Below are 26,936 nucleotides of genomic sequence, written 5' to 3' on the forward strand. Positions count from 1 at the left end.
TGTTGGCGCTATATAAATAAAATGTATAGTTACTATTCTGCTGCATCAGTGTAACAGATCTTCTAACCGAATGTAACAAAATCCCAACAGAACAGCATCCGGCGGGATACGTGGTTTTAAAGAAATAAAAAATATACGTTATCGTTGCTTGTTTATTTAAATAATCTGACAAAAGCTTATCAGTTTTTAGCCTAGTGACTAAATTGATGCAAAAACCAATACTACACTAACAGTTTTATACTGGAGTTTCCATTTTAGGTCAACACAGAATAAGTGAAATGTGCCCAAAATGTAACCTAAAGCAAATCTGTACAGACGGACATTGTGCAAATAGCAAGACGTTATTAATCAGTTCTATATGATGGTGTCACGGGTGGCAATTTACCGCAATTCATTTCTATAAACAAAGAAGAACCGGCAATGGATTTTCAGTATAGAGAACATTACTGTCAACGACTAAATTCACAGTCAGCTGCAAACATAGAAATCCGTATTGAGTGTAATAAGTGGGAGTCTTGCGGCAGAGGAGAATTAGTGCTAATGAATTAATCTTTATTTTCTGGTAACTGCTTAGAATTTTCAATAGACGTATAATAAATCATTCCAGCAGAATCTGTTCTGTACTAAAAACAATATTAATCAGTCTATTAGTATTTCTTTACGGGTCTTACATGCAACTTGATTTACATTAAAATACCACTAGAAAGCAAACACTGTGAAACAGGATGATAATGTAACATGAGGTCTAAAGTGAAAATCTACCTTTATTATCAGAGCTGCCAATGTTTATCAGAGTATTTGGGGTTTTCTTCATGGTCAACTCTGCCAAAAATCTTAGGCATTTTAGGGCCCATAAAGATCACGTTTTTTTTACACAAGTTTAGCAGATGGCGTTTCCATAGACATCAATGTTTAAAAAAAAAAAAAAAAAAAATGGATCCGTTGCTGTCCGTTTGCATTCAAGGACACAAAAACATAGTATTCCATACTTTTGTGTCCCTCCATAAAAACAGACAGCAAAGGATCTGGGTTTTTTTTTTTTTTTTTGATGTCTATGGAAACGTATGGCCATCCATTTGCGTCCTTTTGTAATTAGTTGTTTGCATCCATTTAACTGATGTAAAAATGTGATGTGAATGGCCCCATACATGGATATCGAAAAACTAAATATATTATGAGAAACATACAACTAAAAGCCTAAAATACAAAAATGAACACATTGGCAGCATTTACACAACTGATAGTTGATACACACAAATAAGTGAACATTTTGTAATGTGGGGCCACTGTATTATTTCCCTCTTCTCATGATAAATGGGGGTCCAATGACCAGACTAATCCTGTGGACAACAGATAGTATGCTAACTTGGTACAACTTACGTAAACAGATTCTGTGGCGTGAACCAGTGATATAATCGTGCACATAAAAACATCATTGGAGCTTTCTATAAAATGGCTTCTAGTAGGGTGACAGCTCCAGAAGATACAAGATGTAACCTACTGACAACAGAATCCATTTCCCAAATACAGACAAGCTCACAGGTTACTGTTATCTCCCCTCACCAGCTGTGCCGGGAATCTTTGCCACTTCACCTGCAGTCAGGTCAGGAGACTCAATGAGAGAATGAGCCATGTCCTGGAATGGGCAGTACACCCACCCTGGCATCAGCAGCTAATATATACCAAGGTATGCCTATACATTGCAGCCTTCTGTCTCTGATATACATCCAGAGTTCTCCAGATGTAGAACTTCAACAGAAGGTAATAAAACTGATGCGAGCCCAGCTAAAAGCTAAATGAAACGTTTTGGGCTGCGGCAGAAATGCCATCTACAGTACCAGCAAAGTGAATGAAACTTTATTAAACTCATCCACATACTTTGAAAATGCAGCTTTTCTACAGCACTTTTTCCACAAACGTAGCACGTTCATTTTAGCTGAGGAACCGCTGAGTGGTTTCTTTATAGATTTATTAGTGGAAGAAAAAGCTAGGAAAAAAAAAAAAAAAAAAAGCACCAAAAATAATGAAAAATGCTGCAGAAAAAAATCCAACGCATTTTCACAGAGAATTTTTGGCAGCATTGGGGTCCTTGGCCTGAGACACTTGGATCACTCCAGCCACAGAATGCAAGGCCACATAGGCATTTTTACAATGTGTACTGGGGGCAAACATTGCAGAAATCTGACTGACACTCTCATCCTAATACTGCTATTCTGCGTGGAACAGACACATTTAGATTGGTGCCACATATTGTAATAAGCAGAAATGATGTATATTACCCTAAATGGGTACTTCTCAACCCTGAATACTGTGCTCATGGGCAGATTAGGGCTATGGAGTCGGACTCAGGACCGATTTGGGTGCAGTAGGAAAAAAAGTTACTGACTTCATCTTCAAAATAAATTATTTTGAATTATGCAATTATTAATATTATATAATTAGATGCATAGTTTGTTGCAGTCTTAACTTCATAGGATTTCAATTTCACAAATTAGAGGATCTTTATTGGCTGTCAATCAATTATGAAAGAGTCGGAATCAAAGCAGGAGTTGGGCCGTGGAAAAATAGAGGAGTTGGTGGTTTGGCCTTCTGACTCCGCAGCCCTGGTGCAGATGTCACATAGCAGACGAAAATTATATAAGGACCATTGACAGGTAGAGAGTAAGTTAGGCAAAGGACACACTCAGAATCATTACACATAAGAGAATGATATATACAGTATATCTGGCATACATCTTGGGTTTTTCACATTGGCATTTTTTCCCCCTCAGGGTTTCTGGTAATTTTTGACAGAAAAGAACAAGTATGTCTGCAGCACTGTTAAAGCTACCAAAAAAAGAGGAAGCCCGATGGACCTCATTATAAGCCAACACATCCATTACTCATAGCCTCATAATGATACTATGTATTTTTCTTTCCATCTTCTCCTATACAAGAATATCAGAATGTATCCCTCCAAAAAGTGACATCTTGCTGAAGGTATTCAGGCATAAATGACCCTGGTCGCAAAGACGTAAACCAAGAATGATCAATACAGACGCCTATTGTGCTTTTTTAACAATATTTTTGAGCAGCAACTAGTCCTCCTTCAGCATGCCTGACATATTATCCCTCAAATAAAGAAATCTTATTCATCCTGTGTATTCAAGGGATTTTTTTTTTCCCAGTTCTACATCTAAGAAAAAATTGAAACCTTGAGAGGATTATCTCCTCTTTACATACACAATAATATATGACAGGGTGGGTATCACATCTACCTTTGTAAGATGCCGTAATGACACGCTGCTATTCATGGAGGCATGATGTAAGACCCGCTTTAATCCTGTCCATTAATACACTGACTAAACCTCACCTAAACAAGAAGCTCAAGGAAAATACTGGGGAGAAATTTATCAGACCCGTTCTCAGGAATGCAAGGAATGAAAAAGGAGCAATTCAGTTCTGACTTTGACCACAGGGGGCGGTTTTCCTGTATAGATGCCCCATCTGCAGCTGAAAATGCACAGCAGCAATAAATACATCTCTCAAGTACTTTTTAAGACCTATCAGGGAACATAATACTAATACTGGAACTACATAAGACATGTAAAAATAAACAAGAGTGAAGAGAAACAAGGGAAAAATTAGATTATGTTATATACACACACTGCCTACACCACTGATGGCTAACCTTTTAAGCTCAGTGTCAAAATTCTTTAACAAAAAAAAAACAAACCCTAGCTTAGCTCGGGTGGCGGGTCACATCTAGAATCTAGAAATATCCATAATTTTGTGCTATTTGTAGTTCTAGTTTATAAAAAAAAAAAAAAAAAAAAAAAATATTTTTGATACATTTATTTATATATGTATTTCTGGCCCATCACATGGTATATGATCCCTTTTTCTTGGTCCAGCACACCGTATATGACCCCCTTTTCCTGACCCGTCGCATGGTATGTGACCCCCTTTTTCTGGCCAATTACACAGTATAGAACCCCCTTTTTCTGGCAAATCACATGCTATTTAACCCCCTTTTTAGTCCTCTCATGGTGACCCCATTTTTAATCCCATCTTCTGTTCACCACAGTATGTCAATGACGTTTTTTTTCCTATCCTACACAGCATATGATCCCCCTATTTATGGCACGCACATAGTTTATGACACTTTTTATACCCCCCCCCCTTCTTACACAAACACACACACAGTATATCACCCCGCGTTATCTCCCTACCCCCACACAGTGTACTGGCTCATACTTTTAAAAAAAAATTATTTTTTGCCTCTCTGTAGTAGTAGTGTCAACTCTTCCTAGACCCCTTTTGGCTGATACTTTTTACTCACCTGTCCACGGTCCAGACCTCGATGCCCTCTGCTGCCGCCTCCAGGGTGCGCTGTTGCGACGCTGAAGAGGGCGGGGATGCTGTACGTAGCGCTTCCTAGAGGAGGCAGTGGAGGGCGGCAAGTACAGGAGCGTGGAAAGGTGAGTAAAAATGATCAGCAGCTGCTTATTGCAACAACACAATAAGGGAGTGTTCACACTACCGTCAGTGTCCAACAGGTAGTGTCCGCTGCTAGTGTCCGTTCAAAATCTGGCACGGACATTAGGAGCGGACACTAGCTGTGTCCGTGACACTTTTCATTCATTTAAAAGGCGATTGGGTGCGTTATTTTGCACTCCGTGCCTGTCCTTCATTGTCCGTTTGTAAAGATGTCCGACTTTTCAAGCGGACAGAAAAACCTGACATGTAGGTTTTTTTTGTCCGCTTGAAAAGTCGGACATCTTTACAAACGGACAGTGAAGGAAGGGCACGGAGTGCAAAAGAACACACCCGATCGCCATTTAAATGAATGAAAAGTGTCACGGACACAGCTAGTGTCCGCTCCTAATGTCCGTGCCAGATTTTGAACGGACACTACATGTCGGACACTGACGGTAGTGTGAACGCCCCCTAAGTAGTTGCCAATGCATGTCAACCAAAATGTCTTGGCATGTCACCTGTGGCACGTGTGTCATAGGTTTGCCCTCATTGGCCTACACCATCACAAACTGTACCCATAGTGCAGCCTGACCACGAAAGACCATCCAAAATGTAATGGAAAACCCAAAGATACCATTTCTGGATACATTTGCAAAATATGACATTTCTTAGAAATAAAGTGACTAGTTTGGTATAAGATTACCAAAAATAGAAACAATGATAGCGAAGAAACAGAGAAGATCTAGAATTTATACTTCTTGTATATTATTCCTTCATACTAACATGATCATTCAGAAATTCTAGCTAGAATACATGCAAAGACTGTGCAGGAAACAAATAGCGATTGCACACTGATAGCTATAGACATCTACACCGGTAATATACTGTATATACACAGTCCGGTTATATATATTGATTAGTAGCTGTCTGGAAATGTACAGACAGACGGGATATGTGTAATTTACAGAGTGAACAGTGAAAAATGCTGTAAATCTCGAGACTTAATCTATATTCAATTAAAGTGCACAAAGTATAATATGGTTATAAAGGAGCTGTCGCCTGCCTGGAAACACAAGTCCCAGAGCAGGCACTGACTGTTGTTCTTTGATTGGGGTTTGTGTAGACGCTTCGGCTCCCCGCTCCCTGTACACAGACTGTCGGTTGTCACACGAGGCCACCCAAGCTAATTGGTATTCTTCCTCTTTGTTTAAGCCATCAATCTAATAAACTGTTCCATTTGCATACATTCATATTTCTAGACACAAGTTATATGAGAAATGCCCCACCTAAACCTTGCGTTGCATGCAGGCCACCACATATTCTGACTAATTAGAAACTACTGTGCCCTAAACTAATTAGTGATGCCAGCGAGCCCGCGCTTCTGTCACACAGTGCAAGCAATTAAGGCTTGTGTTCCCCGAACATCAGAGCTTTATTTACTGCCAGCCATAAGAATAGATATTCTCACGCAGACAATTCCTTTCATCGGCTACATTTTCAATAGCATTCTGTTTCCATCTCTGTTATGCCGAGAATGCTAATGCCTTAAGGGCAGAAGATCTGTCTCCTACAGAATATTTTTTCATAAAACCGACCTTCGTTGAATACAAAATTCCATCTATTTTCTATTTTATTGTGTCATTTCCTAAGAACTATGTTTTAACCTGAAGCATTTCAGCTTCCTCAAGCAGATTTAAATGAAGCATTCCTAGGGGAGGATGCCTTAGCCTATATTTCCATGTCTGCAAAAGGGAAAAAAAAAATTACATATACATGGAGTCCTAAGCAGCAAAATAAGGTTTAATGTGACATTTTACAATTTTCATGTTGTTATGAGTCATTTCATTTTATAACAGAATCCAGAAATAAATATGACTAAACAAGAAACAGCCTTCTTTTTTCTACGCATCAAAAACTTCATTTTTCTGGCGGATAGGCAGAACACATGCTGAGCGATGCTACATAAGTCATAATACAGATATGACAGTGTCCGTGCAAGCAGCCACATGGATAACATACTGTACAACAGTTCATCAAAATCCAATAATCCATGCAAAGAGATGGAAAGACATAGGTCGTCATTACAGCTAAGTACATGCGGTTGTACAAGCCCTGTGTTATGAAGATCCCAGGAGCACTGCTTTTCTCTTCATTTTACCGGTGAACAGAGTTACTAAGGACAGCGTGTGCACAAAATGTTTTCAAGTTACTGCCTGTGGTGAGCGGATATAAGTGGGACCATCCAAGTTTTTATGTTTCCCTGGTGCAAAAAAATGTAAAAAGTTGTTTTTTTTCTTTATTAGATGCAGTTTTGGATGCACTTTTAGGCCAGCGATACACTACAACTTTTTGTAGCACTAGTGATTGAATTGGACTTTGTAGTGCAGCCCTCACACCTACATACTTCTCAATGTACAGCGTGGGCCATAAGTCCCGCACCACCCCTATAAAATGAGAACCGCGTGAAATTTAGTAACCAAATGTCATGATATATGGTTTGGCAGTGGGGGAAAAACTTTTAGGCTATGTTACCGAGTTGGCGGCCATCTTGAAATCCGCCTTCTTGTATGCAACTGTACTTTTTCAAATGGGAAGGGGGTGTTGTGATACATCAAATCGATAGAGAATTTGATGAGGAATTCAACGGTGTGCTTGGTTTTGACATATCTTTATTCCTTCACATGTTATTGACATTTTTGTGTTTGTTACAGGTTGGTGACATGGCGCACAAGTTAACACAGGAGGAGAGGGTAAATATTGTGCTGATATCAGGTGAGTGGACTCATCGTGTTATAGCAACTGATTTCAATGCTCGCCACCCAACCAGACCACCCATTTCCCATACCACAGTCGGCCATCTGTTAACCAAGTTTCACCAGACGGGGTCTGTGTCAGATATGCCCAGAAGTGGACGCAAGAAAAGTGCCACCAATGATGAAACATCAGTGGCCATCCTAGCTTCATTCAGTAAAAGCCCGCAACGTAGCACACGCCGTGTTTCACTGGAGACTGGCATCAGTCGAACTTCCATTCGACGGATCTTAAGCACACAGCACTGGCATCCTTACAAGATCCAGTTACTGCAGCATCTGAATGAAGATGACCCCACTTTTCCACTTCTGGGCATATCTGACACAGACCCCGTCTGGCGAAACTTGGTTAACAGGTGGCCGACTGTGGTATGGGAAATGGGTGGTCTGGTTGGGTGGCAAGCATTGAAATCAGTTGTGATAACACGATGACTCCGCTCACCTGATATCAGCACAATCTCTACCCTCTCCTCCTGTGTTAACTTGTGCGCCATGTCACCAACCTGTAACAAACACAAAAATGTCAATAACATGTGAAGGAATAAAGATATGTCAAAATCAAGCACACCTTTGAATTCCTCATCAAATTCTCTATCAATTTGATGTATCACAACACCCCCTTCCCATATGAAAAAGTACAGTTGCATCCAAGATGGCGGATTTCAAGATGGCCGCCAACTCGGTAACATAGTCTAAAAGTTTTTCCCCCACTGCCAGACCATATATCATGACATTTGGTTACTAAATTTCACGCGGTTCTCATTTTATAGGGGTAGTGCGGGACTTATGGCCCACCCTGTATTCATTTGGACTACAGCTGTAGCTCATTAGTTAGAGGGGTTTCCAGGATACTTTAATATTGGGGCAGGAGGCTGGGGAAGGTGAACAATTAAAAGAAAAAACACACTCACCTGTCCCTGTTGTTCCGGTATCACAGAACACTATCTGGCCCTGTGGTGCCCCAGGGATTTCCTGGTGGAAGAGCCCCCCGCACATGACTACTGTGGCCAATCAGCAGCTTTCACAAAGGAACTAGGATATTACAGCTGATGTATGTGAGCGACCTCCCATGTCCTTTCCTTAGGCCGCTCATTGGTCTTAGCAGTCATGTGTGGCGGGGACATCCGCTGGAAAAGCCTAGAGGGGGATAGCAGCCTGGGACACCATAGCACCAGTGAGTGGTTTTTTTTGTTTTTTTTTCACCTTCACCATCTTTAAAAAACAAAAACTTACAAATAGATTTAAAGAAGAGAAGAAGCATCTGTCCTTCCACATACATTCAGATGGGGCACTTGGCTGGTATTAGTCTCACTGGAAAAACACACCGACAGTCCGATACTTTAACAATGTTGTCCATTGAATAGGTGCTGAGCTGCAGTAACTTGCCATGCCCAATACACAATGGAAAGAGCAGTGTAGTTCTGGCTCCATCCATTCTGTAGTTCTGAAGGAGACAGCTGCTATGAAAAGACAAATCAGATACTAATGATAGGATAGGTCATCAATATCAAAAGGTAATTCAACACTGACTTGTCAACATATTTTTAAGGATGGAGAGTTTCGTGGGGAAAGTATAAATATTACATTATATAAGTCTGGAGAGAAAAAAAAAAGTTATACAAGCTGCCAAAAACAGACTTGCAGTAAAATCAATGTTATCTATGTGTTTACATAGAGAGATAAAAACACACTGTCTGAAGATAACAGCTCAGAGAGTAAGTGTAAGCAAGAGAACTCAGCCACCCTCCCTTCCAGAGAGCAGTGAGTAAGTTATCTGTCCTATAATGATAGATAAGGAGAAATACAGGCTAGGCTCCTTGACAACATTGGGTAAACAATGGGAGGAAAAATTTCACATAGCAGGCAAATGAAGTATAAAACTCTTAAATTTACATGAGCTAGCAGTATAGATAGGAGCCTTGAGGTGCAAAATACCCCTTTAAGAAAAAAGCTAATTTGCTACTATGATAAATTTTGTAGAATTCCTGCCTGTCTAATCTAATTTGTGAGGTTTATATTAAGGACTGTAATATTGAATTTCCGAATTAGTTATTGTAACCCTATAGTACCTCCCAGTTCTATCCTAACTAAAAGCTAAAGATGGACCTTTAGGGCCCCTTCACACGGAGTTTATGCTCCACTCATTCAGACACATATACACGAGCGCTTCAAAACACATCCCATTCACTTCAATGGGAGTGCGCGTAAAGCCGGTTTTACACGCGCTCCCTTTGAAGTGAATGGGATGTGTTTTGAAGCGCTCGTGTATATGTGTCTGAAGGAGCGGAGCGTAAACTCCATGTGAAGGGGCCCTTAAAGGCAAGTTAAACATTATATCACTATTAAAATCCAAACAGGTCTTCCTCTGAAAGGAGTCATTCACATCTGCTTTGGCCTTTCTCAAGCACTAGGTTGTCATTGGAACAAGTTTGGAATCAATAAAATTCCCCAACTCTCCTTAACATGATATGGAACACTGCAGCCCCAGTGACATGAAAACAGAGCAAACAGGATTGCTACATCTGTATAAATATATTTATTATGGGACCAGTTTTGTTGAAAAAAGTACATTTCCCTCAAATATTGTTTGATTTTGATCAGCGTTATTAAAGATTTCTAGTAATGATATTAAATAATCTCTCATGTTAAAGACAATGTCTATATCCACACAGGTACAATATAGTGTCCTGTCCATCAAACAGATAACCTGTCCACCAGCTTGATGAAGAATACAGGAAGTGAGAAGAAGAGACTGTATGCAAAATGGTGAGAGAGAGGGGGGGGGGGGCGGGAAAACCCCTTTAAACTTTTGAAATCTTTATCTTCCATACAACACCTTTTGCGTGGCTTACCATACACCAATATTTTGTGCCAAAATTGTAGCACATACCATTAATAATAAATCTGGCACATTTTATGGCTTCAATTGGCACCATTTCTTAGACCCTTTACAAGACTGTCTAGTGAAGCATAAAAAAAGCCTAAGGTACTTATTAAATGTTGCGCACATCACAAACAAAAGTTGCTTTTTTTGTGAATTTAAGCCTGCACTCATTTCACTTAGCACATTGCTTTGTAGACGTTTGAGGGGTTTAACTATCACATAGGGCGGTAAAAGCAGAGGACTCACCTTTGTTGAAAGTACTTTAAATGTACTTTGTTCTGGCACAATAGAGTGAAATAAGAAGAGTGTCAAGTTGTAATTTTCTCCTGATGGAAGGTTCACATTTAAAGTTAACTGTAAGAAAGAAAAGCAATACGAGTTATATAAAAACAGAAAGATACTTTACCAGAAAAAAAACAAGTAAACCTGGGAACAATGTAAACAGCCGCTTTCCTACGCAGCTCTGTCTCATATCACAGTGAGAAATGAATAGTGAAAGAAATGATTCTTAATTAAGATCCAGGGTCAATTGTAAATCTATGCAGCCGCATATTCCAAATCGCTGGCATTCACATACAGTTGTGGTGAGCAGGTGCTTCTTTTCAAGTCTTAGAAATTGGTATGTAGAACTGACATGAACTAATGTTATTTCACAAAATAAAAAAAATGCAGCCATTATAAAGAATGGGATCCAATAGTTGGTAATCCACAGCTGTCAAATTACCAGAGACGCGCTCATAACTTATACAAGGACACATTGCAGTGGAAGGAATTGCAAACATTTTCAAAAGGAGCCGTAAACCAGAGTTTTTAATGTACATTGTACTTGGCATTCGCTTGTGTTATTTTTCGGGGGGGGGTTATAAGAAATTTTAAGTGGAAATATAAAAGAAAAAAGTGCACAGACGACAATTCCCCAACAGACACTTGTCAGTGACATTGATCAGCTTGCAAGCACATGTATAAAATACAGGTAAGGGCTCGTTCACATCTGCGCCCGGTCTCCGTTCTGCAGGTTTCCATTTCCTGCACAAAACAGAGGCAGGAGACAGAAACCTGCAGGACTCTTTCATACCCATTCATTTGATTGGGCTTGAAAGATGTCCGGCCATAAGCGCCGGTGAGCGTTTCATGCTCTCCGGCGCAAAAAAGTTTTTTAAAATCAGACAGAGTCGGACATGCAGTACTCTGTGTCCGGTTTTAAAAGAAACGCTTTTGTGGCGGAGAACATAAAACGCTCACCGGCGCTCACGGCTGGACCCGCTCTCACAGCTTTCCATCTTCTGCCTGCAGAAGACGGAAAGCTGAGAACGGAGATCCGAACGCTAGTGTGAACCTAGCGTAAGATGTGGAGACTTCCCAGGCTGTTTTATACCAACTTGCCACATCAGTTGTCACTATGTACATTACAGCATTACTATTTGGCAATTCCTATATAAAGTGGAGGTTCTGCAGTGGAGAGTCCGCACTTTACACTTTACTAGGATTTCTCAATAAAGCATAATGTTTAGATGTTGAAGATTATGCAACAAAGTACAAAGCAAAAACAATTGAATTGGGTTTTCAAAGCCCCATTCACATGCAGCAGATCCATCATTGTAAGAATTGAGAACATGCTGTGGATGTTCAAAAATGTACAGACTACTCAGTGTATAACAGTTGATCCCTTAAAGGAGTGTTCCCAGATAAGCATCATATTCAGATTTGTAGTATATGCTAACTGAAGTGTTTTAGACTCAATACATTGCTTTATATATCTTGTTCTGTGTTTCAGAAACAGTTGAATCACTCTCCTCAGTGTTTATAGTTGGTAGCCTAGGACTGTTTTTTTTTTTTTATGTAGATTGTGAGCCCCATAGAGGGATCACAATGTACATTTTTTTTTCTTATCAGTAAGTTTTTGTAGAATGGGAGGAAATCCACGCAAACACGGGGAGAACATACAAACTCCTTGCAGATGATGTTCCTGGCAGGATTCAAACCCAGGACTCCAGTGCTGCAAGGCTGCCGTGCTAACCACTGAGCCACCATGTTGCCCCTAGGATTCTGATCTTATGACGGAATCATGACCCGACTGTGCATATTCTTCTCTCTTCCTCCTGTAAAGCCCTTTTAATTTTTGATCCATGATAAGGGCTAGTAAAGTTTCTTGCACAATGAGAAGCTGCGCTATACGTGGTTGAAATCCCACACACATGCAGTCGTCTCTGCCACTTTGGGTTGGGGCAGAGCCGACTGCACATGCTCCATCAGGCATTTTGAGATGGACTGTTATAAGACTTCAGCTGCGTATAGCACAGTGTCAGATGCCTACGAAAGGCTGAAGAAGAAGAGGATGCAGGGGGAGTGAACAGAAGGCAGCGACCATTACAAGACACTGGTGTACTCGGAGCCCCTTGTTCTCCCTGAGCATAATTTGCATTTCAGAAGAAACGCTTTTATTTTTATGTGGGACATAAAAATTAAAAAGTCACAATTTTGTGCAAAAATTCTGAACTGCGTAAAATAATAATAATACTTTGAAAATTGTTTGCCTTTTTGTAGACTGTCAGCACACAATCCAACATCAGCGTCTGAGTGTCTAACTGCCATTAAAACTCCATTACAATTTACGCTTAAAAGTAAAGCATATACCCATGATCTCTCACCTGGCACCTCAGTAATAATAGCTACAAGACGTGAGTGACGTGAAATCTGGCTATCGGCGGAGAGAAGTGTTAGTAAGAGCCATGCTCTTTCGATATCACTGAGGTTGTATTGTGAAATTTATGGGTAAAGGTTGTTAAACCTATGGTTAAGGCTTATCATGGTGCGGACCAACATAATATATGAGGCGCTGACAAGCCGAGCAATAAAATTTAAAGAGGGTGTTATTTACAACTCAGATTTCATTTTTGGAAGAAAGCCACAAGGAGAAACCGCTGCCAACTACAGATTACAAAGAGTAGACACAGAATTGTCAAATATGTTTACATGCCCCCAGTGCCAATGTAATTACTGCTAATTTAATGACTATCCCGTCAATTGAGCGGGTAAATACTACACATATAGAGGAACATCAACCCACAAACAATTGTGAAAAAGTGAGAAACTGGTCACATTTTCCTGTGGATATGAGATAAGTGTATAGAGAGCAAGTCCCTTTGCCTAATGACCTATTCTTTTAAACCAACTTTGTGTCTTAAATTTTTCTTTTTTTATGAAATTTTCATTATTTTTTATTTTTCACATGACTATATTTATATGTATTCATCATTGCATCCACTACTAAAAATAGATAATATACAGAAAAGGACCTATCCAACCAACTTCTACAGAAGTATCAAATGGATAAAAGGATCCCCGCTTACCAACCGTAGTTCTTGTTTCATTCGTTTATTAAAGCCTCACACACAACGCGTTTCGAAACTGGAAGCTGGTTTCTTCTTCAGGTGTTCAAAGGACAGTATTGTATAGATACTGAGAGCACAGAGCACAGTTTCTGTGCTCTCAGTATCTATGCAATACTGTCCTTTGTACACCTGAAGAAGAAACCAGCTTCCGGGTTCGAAACGCGTTGTGTGTGAGGCTTTAATAAACGAATGAAACAAGAACTACGGTTGGTAAGCGTGGATCCTTTTATCCATTTGATACTTCTGTAGAAGTTGGTTGGATAGGTCCTTTTCTGTATAGTACCATGCATACGTGCTTTCACGGTTAAGGTCTGCCAGCTACTAGCCATTTTGTCTATGAAGTGATATTTGAGTGCTGTGATCATTTCACAGCGCTTAAAGGTGATTATATGTTGAATAATACTTTGTGGAATCACTTTAAAAGGGTAATGCACAAGGTGCCGCGCGGTGCTCTCTCTTGTGTTTTCTTAAAAATACATAATATCACTGCTTATATACTCCCTCCCTCTGCACATGGCAAAGAACAACAGACTTTAATAGCGATTGCGGACTATGGCCATGAGTATTCTATAAAGAATATCATAAAATGCTGTTAACAATAGGAAGGACGTCACACTTCTCAGTAGAGTATATGCAATAATAGTGTTTATTCACATAGATAAAGTAGAGCGACGTTTCGGCCATTCATATAACGGCCTTCTTCAGGCTCAATAGGTAGAAGACAATAAATTCTAAGGTAATCGTATTGTAAATAATGTTTTCACAAAGGACACAGGCTAAGGTGTAGCACTGAATACATTCCAAAGGCCAAAATGGCCATAGAGGGGATTACTTTATAAAGAGAGATAGTACACACTTCTGCAGAGTGATGCAGATGCAGCGTGTAAGCGCCAGTGGATGCGTGGATAGTGGCCCATCCAGAACGCTTGCAATCCATCTCGAGACAGATGGAACAGTAAAAGTGAAAGCAATTTTACCAGAAAACAGCATGATAAGAGCAGAAAGAAATATTTCCAGATAATAAGATATAACTCAAATTTTTCTGATAATTTATACTAATGATCCTTTTACCTGTCTCTCAGCAAACTGTATGTGAACATCTTCCTTCTGTATATTCTTGATCATTACTGTGACGATGACCTGAGACTCTGTTTGGTACCAGTCATGTCTTCATAAAGAAAGGAATTAAAATAAAAAAGGACATACACATTAGTCAAAGCAGATGTCATTTATAAGGGAAAACAAAAAGGAAAGTCTGCAAACTACAACAATGTAGAAAGAAAGCAAAATTGCCAAAATTCCTTCCAACATATTTTCTATATTACAATACGTAACATACAAAGATAAGTACATATTATGATGCAGTAAATATTGGATATTGGATATGCCATAAATATGTTTTGTGGGAAAACCCCTTCAGGTTAAAGGTCCACGTTGCGGAGATGCAGCTTTTTTTTGCTGTAGATTTTCCTGTGGTTTTTTTGAGCCAAAGTCAGGAGTGGATTTAGCAAAAGGTAGAAGTATAAGAACCTCCCATAGATTTCCTAATATTTTTGAAGTCATTCTTGACTTTGGCTAAAAAAAAAAAAAAAAAAAAAAAAAACCACAACAAAATCTGCAACAAAAGAAGTTGCGTTTCCTTAAAGAGGACCTTTCATCAGATTGGGCACAGGCAGTTCCATATACTGCTGGAAAGCCGACAGTGCGCTGAATTCAGCGCACTATTGGCTTTCCCGATCTGTGCCCCGGGTGAAGAGCCATCGGTCCCGGTACCGTAGCGCTTTACAGTCAGAAGGGCGTTCCTGACAGTCAGTCAGGAACATCCTTCTCCACAGCAGCGCCTATCGCGCTGTACAGTGTGAGTGGGGAGGAACGCTGATAGTGGCTGATAGTAAGGCACACGTATAGTTAGTTTATTGTTACTGTTTAGTTAAGAACTTGAACGAGCAGGATTTTAATATTTTTTTTGCCTGAAGTTAAGGCTCTATTTTGTTTTACTCATTTTGTGCCTGAAGTCATGGTTTAGGGGGCGTTCACACCACATGTCGGACACTGACGGTAGTGTAAACGCTCCCATATTTAGTTTCCAGCTTTGTTTTTTGTTTTTTTTTCAAAATAAACTGGTTTGCTGCATATTTTGTGTCCCGGTCTTTGACTGGTTGGGTCCGCACCTTTGCTGCTACCGAGCTACCTCCCCCACTAAATATAGATACTTGACAGTAGAATTTTACTGTCGATTTGTGTGCTCGAATGGTCTAAATGTGATTCGATAAAAACTTGCGAGAGGGAGAGACCAAAACAAAGGATATTGGACCACAAGGTATATTTCTAATTATTCAGGCTTTAGACTACTGCTATTCATAATAAATGGGTAAGATACAGGAGAGAGAAAAAGAGACTATATTGCTTTATAGAACACTATACATCTGGAAAGCAGCTGGACCTTCACGTTCTTCAAGTCTAAGAAACTAGGTGTTGAAGCTAAAATCAGGTAAACTGTACAAATCACCAGCCACATGTCAGATATTCAGTGCGGACGTACCATTATTTATCATTATGGGATATGAATACATCTTTTTTTACATTACTTTTATGCCTCCAAAGAAAATAATAAAAATAAGCCTTGAAAAATCACAGGCTGTTACTGCATAGCCGCCAAGACTGAAGCTAAAGTAGAACAATACTGCCGACTAGAGGCCAACCTTGCATACTGCAGCATCTCACTTCATTGCCCTACAGGCATTTAGCTCAGTACAAAAAAAAAAAAAAAAAAGAGAAGATTTTGGATTGTTTTAATCCTTAAATGGTAGTAAAAACCCACTTTTTTTAACTGGGGGTTAAAGAAGAAACGCTGAAAGTGAGAAACAATTGTCAAAAATCTCTTCCAAAGTAGATTTATCTCCTTAGGTACCAAGCCAATTCTGACCTAACCCGAGGCTCAGCATATGAAATAGCAAGTCAGGTTTTGGATTCCAGATCAAATCCCATCTCAGATGTTAGGGGGTCATCGTACTAAATAGACAATAGACTAATTAAATACATTGTGCCCAAATGGCTGAACGCAGATTTTTAGTATGACATGTGTGATGTTGTGATTTGATGAGTTTATGGAGTACAAGTGGGATCAGCTTGCTTTTTTATTATACACGGTATATATTTTTCCTATATCTTATGTGTGTCTCATCCTACTTATGGGGCCAAGGTAAATGTGTTTTCGCTATGGTGTGATATGCATAGCCATTTTTATTGATTCTTTATGGGGTGTTTTATACCTTAAATATCACTATTTACTGGCGGGCCTGGTTCTTAATATAGGTCCCTTTAATATAACATATGGCCTATAGTATACATTAGTCCTTCTAATATAATATAGAGTCAATGAGATATATGGGTTCCTTTATTGACTAATAGGATACACAGTTTTATCGGCCTTTTAAAGACCAATTAACCCTTCAGATAACTTTTCATTTTCTGGCAGTATTTGTGTCATTAATAAATTTTGTAATATGTGAACACCTCCCTAATTCTTCAACAAATTCCACACCTCCCATTAAGAAAGCAGCACAGTTTCAGGTGGACTGGAGGGGGGGAGGGGGCGATAGTATTTGCAGGGAGGCCATGGAAAAGGGTGTTGCAGTAATCTAAGCGGGAGATTATGAGGACATGGACTGGCATCTTTGTATTTTCAGGGGTGAGGAAGGAACGGATTTGATGGATGTTCTTGAGTTGGAGGCAGCAGGCAGTGTTGAGGGTTTGGATGTGTGATTTGAAGGATAGGTCAGAGTGAGCCCAAGGTTATCTCAAGGCAATGGACCTGTGAAACAGGGGTAATTATGATTCCATTAACTTTGATGGATGGATCAGGTAGATGGGCTGTGTGAGGTGGGGCGATGATGATGAACTCTGTTTTCTCTATGTTGAATTGGAGAAAGCAGGAGGACAGAAAAGACTGCTAGACACTTTGGAACTCTGGACAACAGTTGAGTAATGTCTGGTCCAGAGAGATATTTTCTGAGTGTCGTCAGAATAACAATGGTATTGAAAACCAAGCCAAGGGTATAGATGAAGAACAGGAGGGGTCCTAGGACATAGCCTTGGAGGACACCTAGAGAAAGAGGAGAGTCAGAAGAAAGGGAAAACCAGTTGCACTCACAGGAAAAGGTGGAAAATGACAAATCCAGAGGACGCAAGACTTTAAAAATGTCTCTTTAATACCAGCAATGTAGCACAACGTGTTTCGGGGATTATCCTCCCCTTTATCAAGTGCAATCAAATGACCATTAACTTGAGTGAGCACATGAAGAACGTTCTCCATGTGCTCACTCAAGTTAGTGGTCATTTGATTGCACTTGATAAAGGGGAGGATAATCCCCGAAACACGTTGTGCTACATTGCTGGTATTAAAGAGACATTTTTAAAGTCTTGCGTCCTCTGGATTTGTCATTTTCCACCTTTTCTAGTGAGCGCGACTGGTTTTCCCGTTCTTCTGATTCTCCTGTTGTATGACATCTGGCTCAAGGCGTTGCTACTCATTACTGCCACCTCTCACCTTTATATGCTGTTATTGCTGTTGTGACTGATTCACAACAACTTCAGGTGAGGGGCCAAACAGGCTTAATCCTTGTAATTTATTACACATCTGTTGCCAATTTTATACAGATCTACACTATGGTCAGTCGTTCGGTGTCCCTTTTGTTTTTATGAGACCTACAGAAAGAGGGCATGGCGAGGAGGTGGTATGTGAGAGGCAGATGCTAAATGTGCGGTTGGTGAGGTATGAGGAGATCCAGGAATGGGCCAGGTCTGAGATACCCAGGGAAGAGAGTGTTTCTAACAAGAGGGAGTGGTCGAATGTGTCAAAGGCAGAGGAGAGGTCAAGGAGGAGGAGGACAGAGTAATGGTGCTTGGCTTTGGCGGTTAGACGGTCATTGGTGACTTTTGTTAGGGCAGTTTCAGTGGCGTGCTGGGGTCTGAAGCCTGACTGTAGTCTGTCAAAGAGCAGGTTGGACGAGAGATAGGAGGAGAGTTCGGAGTGGACGTGTTGCTGAGGCGAACGGGAGCAGTGAGATGGGACGATAGTTGGCTGGAGAGGACGGGTCGAGGGACGGTTTCTTAAGTATAGGTGTGACAGTGGCATGTTTGAAGGTGGAGTGGAAGGATCCATTGGTTAGGGATAGGTTGAAGAGATGGGTTAGGGCTGGAGTATTAGCATTACTATCTATATCTTGTCGATATTCCACTGCATTTCTTAAGGAATGTAAATGTTTAATGCATATGGGCTGAAATATTGCATTATTTTTGAATTAATAAAATACCCACACTTTTTTCACTAATTTTGGACTACTGCTTAATTCATATTTGATATGTATTGGGACTATTAACCCAAACCCAAAGGGGAGAGGCTGACACCCATTTCTACAACCTGTGCGGTCTTTGTTTGGACTTTGTATATACAGTGTGTGTAAATAGGCACACACATTTATTTCTTATAGTTTACTGCTTTTGCACAATAGCAGCACATTTAACAGTATAAAAAGAAGAGGTATACAGCCAAAAAAGGTCATTTTTTGTGGGATGAACCATACTTTTAAAAGCACAATTTTGCAATTTTGAGATCAACTTTTGCGTTTTTGGTTAGATAGTTGTGGCACTAGCTCAGGAGATGTTGGTCTTACAGGATCATCCGCAAAAACTGGTTTTCCATCTACCGAGGACAAGACTTGGGTGTACCAAATACTTAATTGGCATTCCTGCAATTTTCAGGAACAAAAGGTACATTTAAGAGTGTACTGGTCCATCTAACATCATAGGAACATCTTAATAATAATTCCTGAGGTGGTAAACTCTCTAAACTGTAATTCATTTTAGTCCCACTAGAGGGCTTGACAATGGAATCTGCTGAACATGCATTGGAATAATCAGTATGCCAAAGTCATTGTTAGTAGCAAACTGACAGGTCTTGCCAAATGCATTGGCATCTCACAATCACATGCAGTGATCTGAAATCCCAGATTCAATGTAAAATCCAAATCCAGAAGAAGAAAGAAAACTAAATAAACCAGACATAAAACAATTTTCTTGCTCTTCTTTTGTTGACATGTTACTAGTCAAAACTTGATATACAAAATAGTTAAAAGAGGTCCTTTTACCGTCTCCACCAACTCCTTGCATCCTTCAATAGGTGCCACTCCACCGATTATGGAACAATCAGAATTTTTTCTCTAGCCCCCACTATTCCCCAGCAATAGTTTCAGTTAGTAAAGCAGTTAGGTTCAGTACCCAATACCCTAAATAAGCTCTGTATGGTCAGCAGGGCAGTCATTAGCTACAGCAGGTAGTCAGGGACCACCCACCTGACAACAGACCGCACAACTGTGCTGAAACTCACAAAATGTAACTCTCTGTAATGGAGAGGGCAGGAGAAAAATTTCCAGATGTACTAGAATCATCGGAGGGGAGCCGAAGTGAAGTGACGTTCGCATAAGGGGCCAGAAGAGAATGGCTAACTGGATATGTGCAGTTGGCTCTTTCGGCTGAAGACGCAGCGGATGACACAGTGAAGAGGGGTCGGGAGAAGAAGACCGAGGCATTGCTGAAGAGTCTTCGGATAGCAAGGGGAATGCCTCCTGTGCTTTCTGAAGACTCATTTGCATTCGGTGAAAAAACAAAATGAACACCAGAACAGCGGTGCAGATCAGAATAATAAAGGTAGGAGAAGAATAGCTTTTTTTTTTTTTTTTTTTTTTTTTTATGTAGATTGTGAGCCCCACATAGAGCTCACAATGTACATTTTTTTTTCCCTATCAGTATGTCTTTGAAATATGGGATGGAAATCAGACTCTCAGAATGGTTCAGTAAGAGTGATGTGACAAGTGCCACAATACTGTACAGAGAGCACTGTTGCTCAGATACTGTAACAGACATCAGAATGTCACACCATTGTGTACGATATATTAGCCAAGGTTAGATGTTCATGTTTGTACAAAATGCATACAGATTTGCAGAAAGCATTGTATTCTTGACATCAAAGTATTAAGGTTCACTTTTGAACATCCTTTCACAAGTCTAGTTTGTGCTTTGTTAAAGTCAATAACAATTCTAAGATATGATAATGCCATCTCTAAGAACTTCTTTGTCATTTCTACATTTCCCAACACGCTATATGAAAGAAACAACATACCTGTATTTTGAGGTTTTCTTCTGGTTAATGGATTGCTGTTAGAGCACAGAAGATGCAGTATTAGCCATTAGTAACCGCCATTAGCCGATAATATTCCCTGTAACAGTTCTTCAGATATTAAAGAGTTTTAGGGTTCACTATAGGTGTATCCTTAGCAAAGGCCATCAATATTAGTCTGATGGGGCTTATTCTCTGTGCACGGCCTACTTAACGCTTTGTCCCATTTAGTTGATTTATACCCATAATAATAATCCAATATTAATTACCTATCCTAAGGGTAGAGGGATGTGAGGTCACCTTACCAACAAGAGACACCAATGTATTGCTGAGTAGTTCTGGTACACATTACATTGTTCATACTTTTGTAATAGATTCAATAGAGTCAAAACTTTCCTGAGGAATATACAGCAACAAAAACAATTCTTACCATCTCAGGACATGATGAACCTGGAAATGTAGGAAACAGAATTTTTGTTACCCCAAAATAATTATTTCCGATTGAATATATAAAATACCAATTTTTCATACGATACCTCTGTAATGCAAAAGCAGTATAACAGTCAGCATTATTAGCAGAGAGCATGCCTCTGCCTGAAGATGGCAGACATGGAAGATATGGTTATGGGTTGCCTTCACAACCCATCTGCAATCCACAACTGTGTCAGACTGACAGGGGTGACAGTAAAAGTAGGATGCTGTGGTTGGTTATGACGGTAGTATCTACAGGATTAACAGCACCAGTCACCCCTTCTACTCCACTCCCCTCTGCTGTATCCCTACATGCAATGGGTAGTAACTGGGAGAAGGTGGAGGGTTAAATGGCTTCTCAATAACTGCAGTGATATGTACACATAGAGATGAAAAACATAACACACTATAATTAGTAAAACTGCTCCAATTATACAATAAGGGTGCATTCACACTTCGGATACGCTGACTGATTCTGAACGTTAAAACACGTTCAGAATCAGCGCGTATAAAGCACATCCCATTCATTTCTATGGGAGCTGGCATACGAGCGCTCCCCATTGAAATGAATGGGCTGCTTTTTTCTCTACGAGCGCTCCCATTGAAGTGAATGGGAAATGTTTAGAAGCGCTCGCGTGTACGGCTCGGAATGAGCCGAGCGCTTACACTTCCCATTCACTTCAATGGGAGCGCTTGTAGAGAAAAAAAGCAGCCCATTCATTTCAATGGGGAGCGCTCGTAGAGAAAAAAGCAGCCCATTCATTTCAATGGGGAGCGCTCGTATGCCGGCTCCCATAGAAATGAATGGGATGTGCGAAGTGTGAATGCACCCTAATACAAACTAGCATACTGATCATTTGTGTACAACCCCACTGTAATAGGTGTAAGGCCTGGATCACATCTGTGTTCGGTATTCTGTTCGAGGAGTCAGCTTGGGGACCCCCTGAACAGAATACCGAATGCACTGACAAGCGGTGAGCTTATGAAAGCACACTGATTGAACATATGCCTGCAAGAGAGGAAGCTGTCATCAAGGCTAAGGGTGGGCCAACACCGTGTTGAATTCCAGCATTACAGATGGAGGGCGCCACCAACTTGTAAGTCATTTTCAGCCAGGTGTCCGGATACTTTTGATCACATAGTATACGTTTTACACTCATACCAGTCCCAAAACAGTGCTTGAACATATTTTATGTCACAAACTAGTAGTAATACATCTGTAAAAATGATTGGGGGAATTTGCTACCCCAATTCCACTGCATCCAAACCAAAATAAGTCAGCCCTTGGAAATAGAAGGGAAAGATTTAGCTGCCAAAAATTTTTACTCACCAATTAACTTTTCTTCACATTTCTTGATCCACGAGGAAAATGATGAATCAGATGCTAAAGGAAGAATGATTCAACCAGTTAGCAAAGTATACAGCGATTCTGGAGTACACAATGGAGAGTGTTTAGTGGAATTTCTCCCCTGTAGCACTTCAGGCCTTGCTACGGATATAAATGGGCACGGCATATAGGGTCAGGACCCTATGGTGGCGCTGTAGGAAATTACATTTTTGCTGCTAAGTTCAGTCACAAATTACAGCTGATTGCCAAGATCCCAGCAGTGGGGGAACCTATTGGTTCCCCTCCAACTAAAAGAAATTGTCCAGAGCAGACACCCCTTAAAGGGGACTGCCCACCAGTCACAAGAAAGGAGTCCTATTCGCCTAATATAGGTCAGACAGGACAAGTTAGTTACTGCTTTTAGGGGGCAACACGGTGGCTCAGTGGTTAGCACTGCAGCCTTGAAACACTGGAGTCCTGGTTTCAAATCCTGCCATTGACAACATCTGCAAGGAGTTTTTATGTTCTCCCCGTGGTTGCATGGATTTCCTCGAATACTCGAAAGACATACTGATGGGGAAAAATGTACATTGTGAGCCCTACTATATGGGGTTCACAATCTACATTAAAAAAAAATTATTGTTTTTTATATGAAAAATAAAAGGTACTTGGTAATAAACTTTTGTTTTCTAAACTGCATGTATGGACCCCTGTTAACCCCATCTCATGGTCCTGGAGATGAAGCTTGTACAGTGTTGGCGATGTTGGCTTCCTCCTCTGCCAGTCAGTGGTGGGGACGAAGAAGCTAATAAACAGAATTAAACAACCAGCTCCATTAAGCACAACACCAACACAAGACCGAAAGCTCCACTTCTAGGAACACAACACAAGCCATTGGTAGAACAGTAAGCTCATTTTATGTTCATATTCAATTCGAACAGGGACAACCAATATGGCTGCACTTTTTCTTATCACTTTTCCAAAAATAGTCACAAACTAAAAATAAATCAATAAGTAATAATGTGCCAATCCAGGTCAGAATAAATATTGATCCTTATAGCTGCATCACATAGTAATAAGAATACAATAGTAATACTGAAGGTATTGGCAAAGTGCAGCCAATAAGATCAGTATTAATGCACATTTAGGTGTGCGTGATAGAAAGGAGATCATGACGGCTGACTTTCACGTACCTGTCTCCACTGAAGATTAAAATTAAAGCTGAAATATCAATAAATAGCCATACAGCGTTTTTGCTATATATGATATACCACATCAGATGTCATGCAGATGAAGGTCCTTTAGACCAAAACATTCAGACTATGACATCGAATATCCAGATATTCTATTTTTTTATTGGATGTGTGTTTAATTTTTCTATATGAAGATTATGGAATAAAGTTTTTCAAACACTGAATTTTGGTGTGCTGAAGTATTATACTACAATTTGTGACGGGACTCCCAAAATAATTTTTGGCACCTATTTATGGGAATAATTTGTTCCCTTGTAAGGACTGCATATCTTTTAAATATATTTGAAATATCAGAAAATCCACCGCTGTGCAGACAAATATGATTCAGTAGAGAAAAATATAGCAATCTTATTTTTTTTTATTCTAAGTGATCAGTAGTTTAAATAACTATTCTGAACATCTTACGACATTTCCATCACTTCTCTCATCATACTGTACACGTGCGGCCAAGTTCTAGCACAAGCTCCATCATAAAGTCATATGCACTGTAAATGTCAAACCAGTTAACATTTACTAAGATGTCTCTCCTTGTGGAGACCACTATGCCGGTGTAAGGAGACTTAAAAGTCATGCATGCTCCTCTGGGACTTATGGAATAAGGACACAATACCCCTCCTGACCCACATCTATTGCCTTTCACTTAGCCAGCGCCCTCACGCACACTCACGAGGGGCACAACCACAAAACACTTATCTGTAGACGGGTGTCTTTTCCTTCTGGTTTGTTTTAGATACCAAATCATGTTACAAGTCATTTTTTTATAGTCGAACATTGACTTATAGGGGTACATCACTGCAACAGGTGGCGCTAGAGGTACTTTCAATTTACATAGCTTTTCCTTTCATTAGCCAAGTAATATTCAGTAATAATATTTTTTAGGGCAGCAGCATTGATTTCAATATAGGATATATTTGTATTATTTACTGTTGCATATTCCCTACACAGAAGTTATTACAGGGCAGAAACGAGAACAATTATTTGCTTGAGTATTTGTCATATTTCAGGGTTATCAATTGTGAATGAAGTATGACGCATCACCAGTACATAGTGAAAAGCAGGCTAAATAATGTGCATATCTGGCATTATAAGGCGTTCATGTATTGGCAGGCTTATTGTTGACTGGATCAGTAGCTGATTTCATTATTCTAGAGTCTCTACAGAGAATACATTGCTTCACCTCGTCCTCTAACAAAGTGTCTTCACTACTCTAATCAAAATGACAGCCTGCTGGAAAACTCATTCTCACCAAAGCCAGATCTCTGATGAATAACAAGCCTGTAGAAAACAATCAGAAATCCTCCATGGAGTTTTTATTGTGTGATATGGTACAAATATCTGCTTACTAAAGGGTTAAACTATATCACTAGCGACTGTACATCCCAGCAGGACCAGAATACCAACATTGTGCCTCTTTAATAGAGGTTCTCCTACATCCAGACAATTTAGAACCAGGCACCACGTAGCGAAACGCCGCAGAAAAAAAAATGCATGAAAATGCATTGGTCATTGCGTTTTTCTTTTCTTAACCCCTTCCCGCCGATGGCATTTTTTGATTTTCGTTTCTGACTCCCCTCCTTCTAAACCCCATAACTTGTTTATTTCTCCGCTACCAGAGCCATATGAGGTCTTCATCTTTGCGGGAAAAATTTTTCTTCATGATGCCACCATTAATTATTGTATATAATATACTGGGAAGCTGGAAAAAAATTCAGAATGGGGTGGATTTGAAGAAAAAATGCATTTCTGCAACTTTCTTATGGGCTTCGGTCTTACGGCGTTCACTGTGCAGCCAAAATGACATATCCCCTGTATTCTGTATTTCGGTACGATTCCTGGGATACCAAATTTCTATGGTTTTATTTACATTTTAACCCCTTAACAAAATCCAAAACAGTGTTAAATTTTTTTTTTTTCTAAAAGTCGCCATATTCTGACAGCCGTAACTTTTTTATACGTCCGTGTACGGGGATGCATAGGGCCTCTTTTTTTGCGGGGCCGGGTGTACTTTTTAGTTCTACCATTTTCGGGGGAATGCTATTGCTTTGATCACTTTTTATTAAAATTTTTATCAGAATCAAAACAGTGAAAAAACGGCGGTTTGGCACTTTTGACTATTTTTCCTGCTACGGCGTTTACCGTATAGGAAAAATATTTTTATAGATTTGTAGAGTGGGCGATTTCGGATACAGGGATACCTGACATGTATATGTTTCACAGTATTTAACTACTTTTATATGTGTTCTAGGGAAAGGGGGGGGGGGGTGATTTGAACTTTTAATACTTTTTTTAAAAAATTATATATATTTTTTTTGAATTTATTACACTCCCTAGGGGTCTTGAACCCCCGGGGGTCTGATCACTAATGCAATGCATTACAATGCTAAAGCATTGCAATGCATTGCAAAATACCGGCACGTCTATTTCAGGCTATGTAGCATAGCCTGCAATAGAAGTAATGTAATGACAAGTTGGGGAGCCTTCACAAGCCTCCCGGCTGTCATAGTAACGTGACGCCGGCCTCGGAGCTTACCTTAAACTAAACACCTCCCAATCTACTTTATAAATCACTTTTATCAAAAGTGCATATTTACCATGATTACTTGGGCGGTCATGTGACCACCCCGGCACAACTTTATAGTATCCTGTGACTCTCCGTCTCGCCGGAGACGGGAGGAGAGAGACGGGGGTCACATACTATATCCCCCCTCTCAATCCTCCCATCCCCTCACTACACTCCCCTCCTGTCCCTTCTGGTCCCCTCCCCTCACTACACTCCTCCCATCCCCAGCCCTCCCCTCACTACACCCCATCCGGCATACTTACCTTTATTTCCTGTCATCTCCTGTCAGGTTGCATTATCAGCGACGTGCGCACAGTGAAGTATTGCACATGCGTGAGCCGCCTGGTGCCGTCACAAAGATGGCTGCTGGCGGGAAAGTGGTTCGGCTAGCTAGGGAGAAAGGGAGGGGGGACAGTGAGTGTGAGAGGGAGGTGTGGTGATTGAGATACAGGATTCTAATGATGGCTGCTGAGGGTGTAGTGGGTGGGTTAGCTAAGGAAACAGGGAAGGACAAGTGTGCTAAAGGTATTTGGTGGCATTTATTAACCCGTTAATAGTACTAACAGATTTTTTTTGCAAAATATTTTTTTGCCCGAAAAACCCC

At 40.2% G+C, this 26,936-nt stretch overlaps 1 protein-coding gene across 1 annotated transcript in view; it reads right to left on the bottom strand.

The window, feature by feature from the left end:
- SUGT1 (SGT1 assembly cochaperone of MIS12 kinetochore complex) overlaps positions 1-26,936 on the bottom strand; it is a 55,205-nt gene that overhangs the window by 14,048 nt on the left and 14,221 nt on the right. Inside the window, exons 7-11 of the mRNA XM_075265443.1 lie at positions 22,523-22,576; positions 21,152-21,171; positions 20,725-20,759; positions 14,616-14,712; positions 10,399-10,506 (exon numbers count right to left, since the gene is read on the bottom strand). Coding sequence (XP_075121544.1) covers positions 10,399-10,506; positions 14,616-14,712; positions 20,725-20,759; positions 21,152-21,171; positions 22,523-22,576 — 314 coding nt within the window. The remainder of the gene's footprint in view (positions 1-10,398; positions 10,507-14,615; positions 14,713-20,724; positions 20,760-21,151; positions 21,172-22,522; positions 22,577-26,936) is intronic.

Source organism: Leptodactylus fuscus, chromosome 2, assembly GCF_031893055.1.
Source record: "Leptodactylus fuscus isolate aLepFus1 chromosome 2, aLepFus1.hap2, whole genome shotgun sequence".
Taxonomy (NCBI): domain Eukaryota; kingdom Metazoa; phylum Chordata; class Amphibia; order Anura; family Leptodactylidae; genus Leptodactylus; species Leptodactylus fuscus.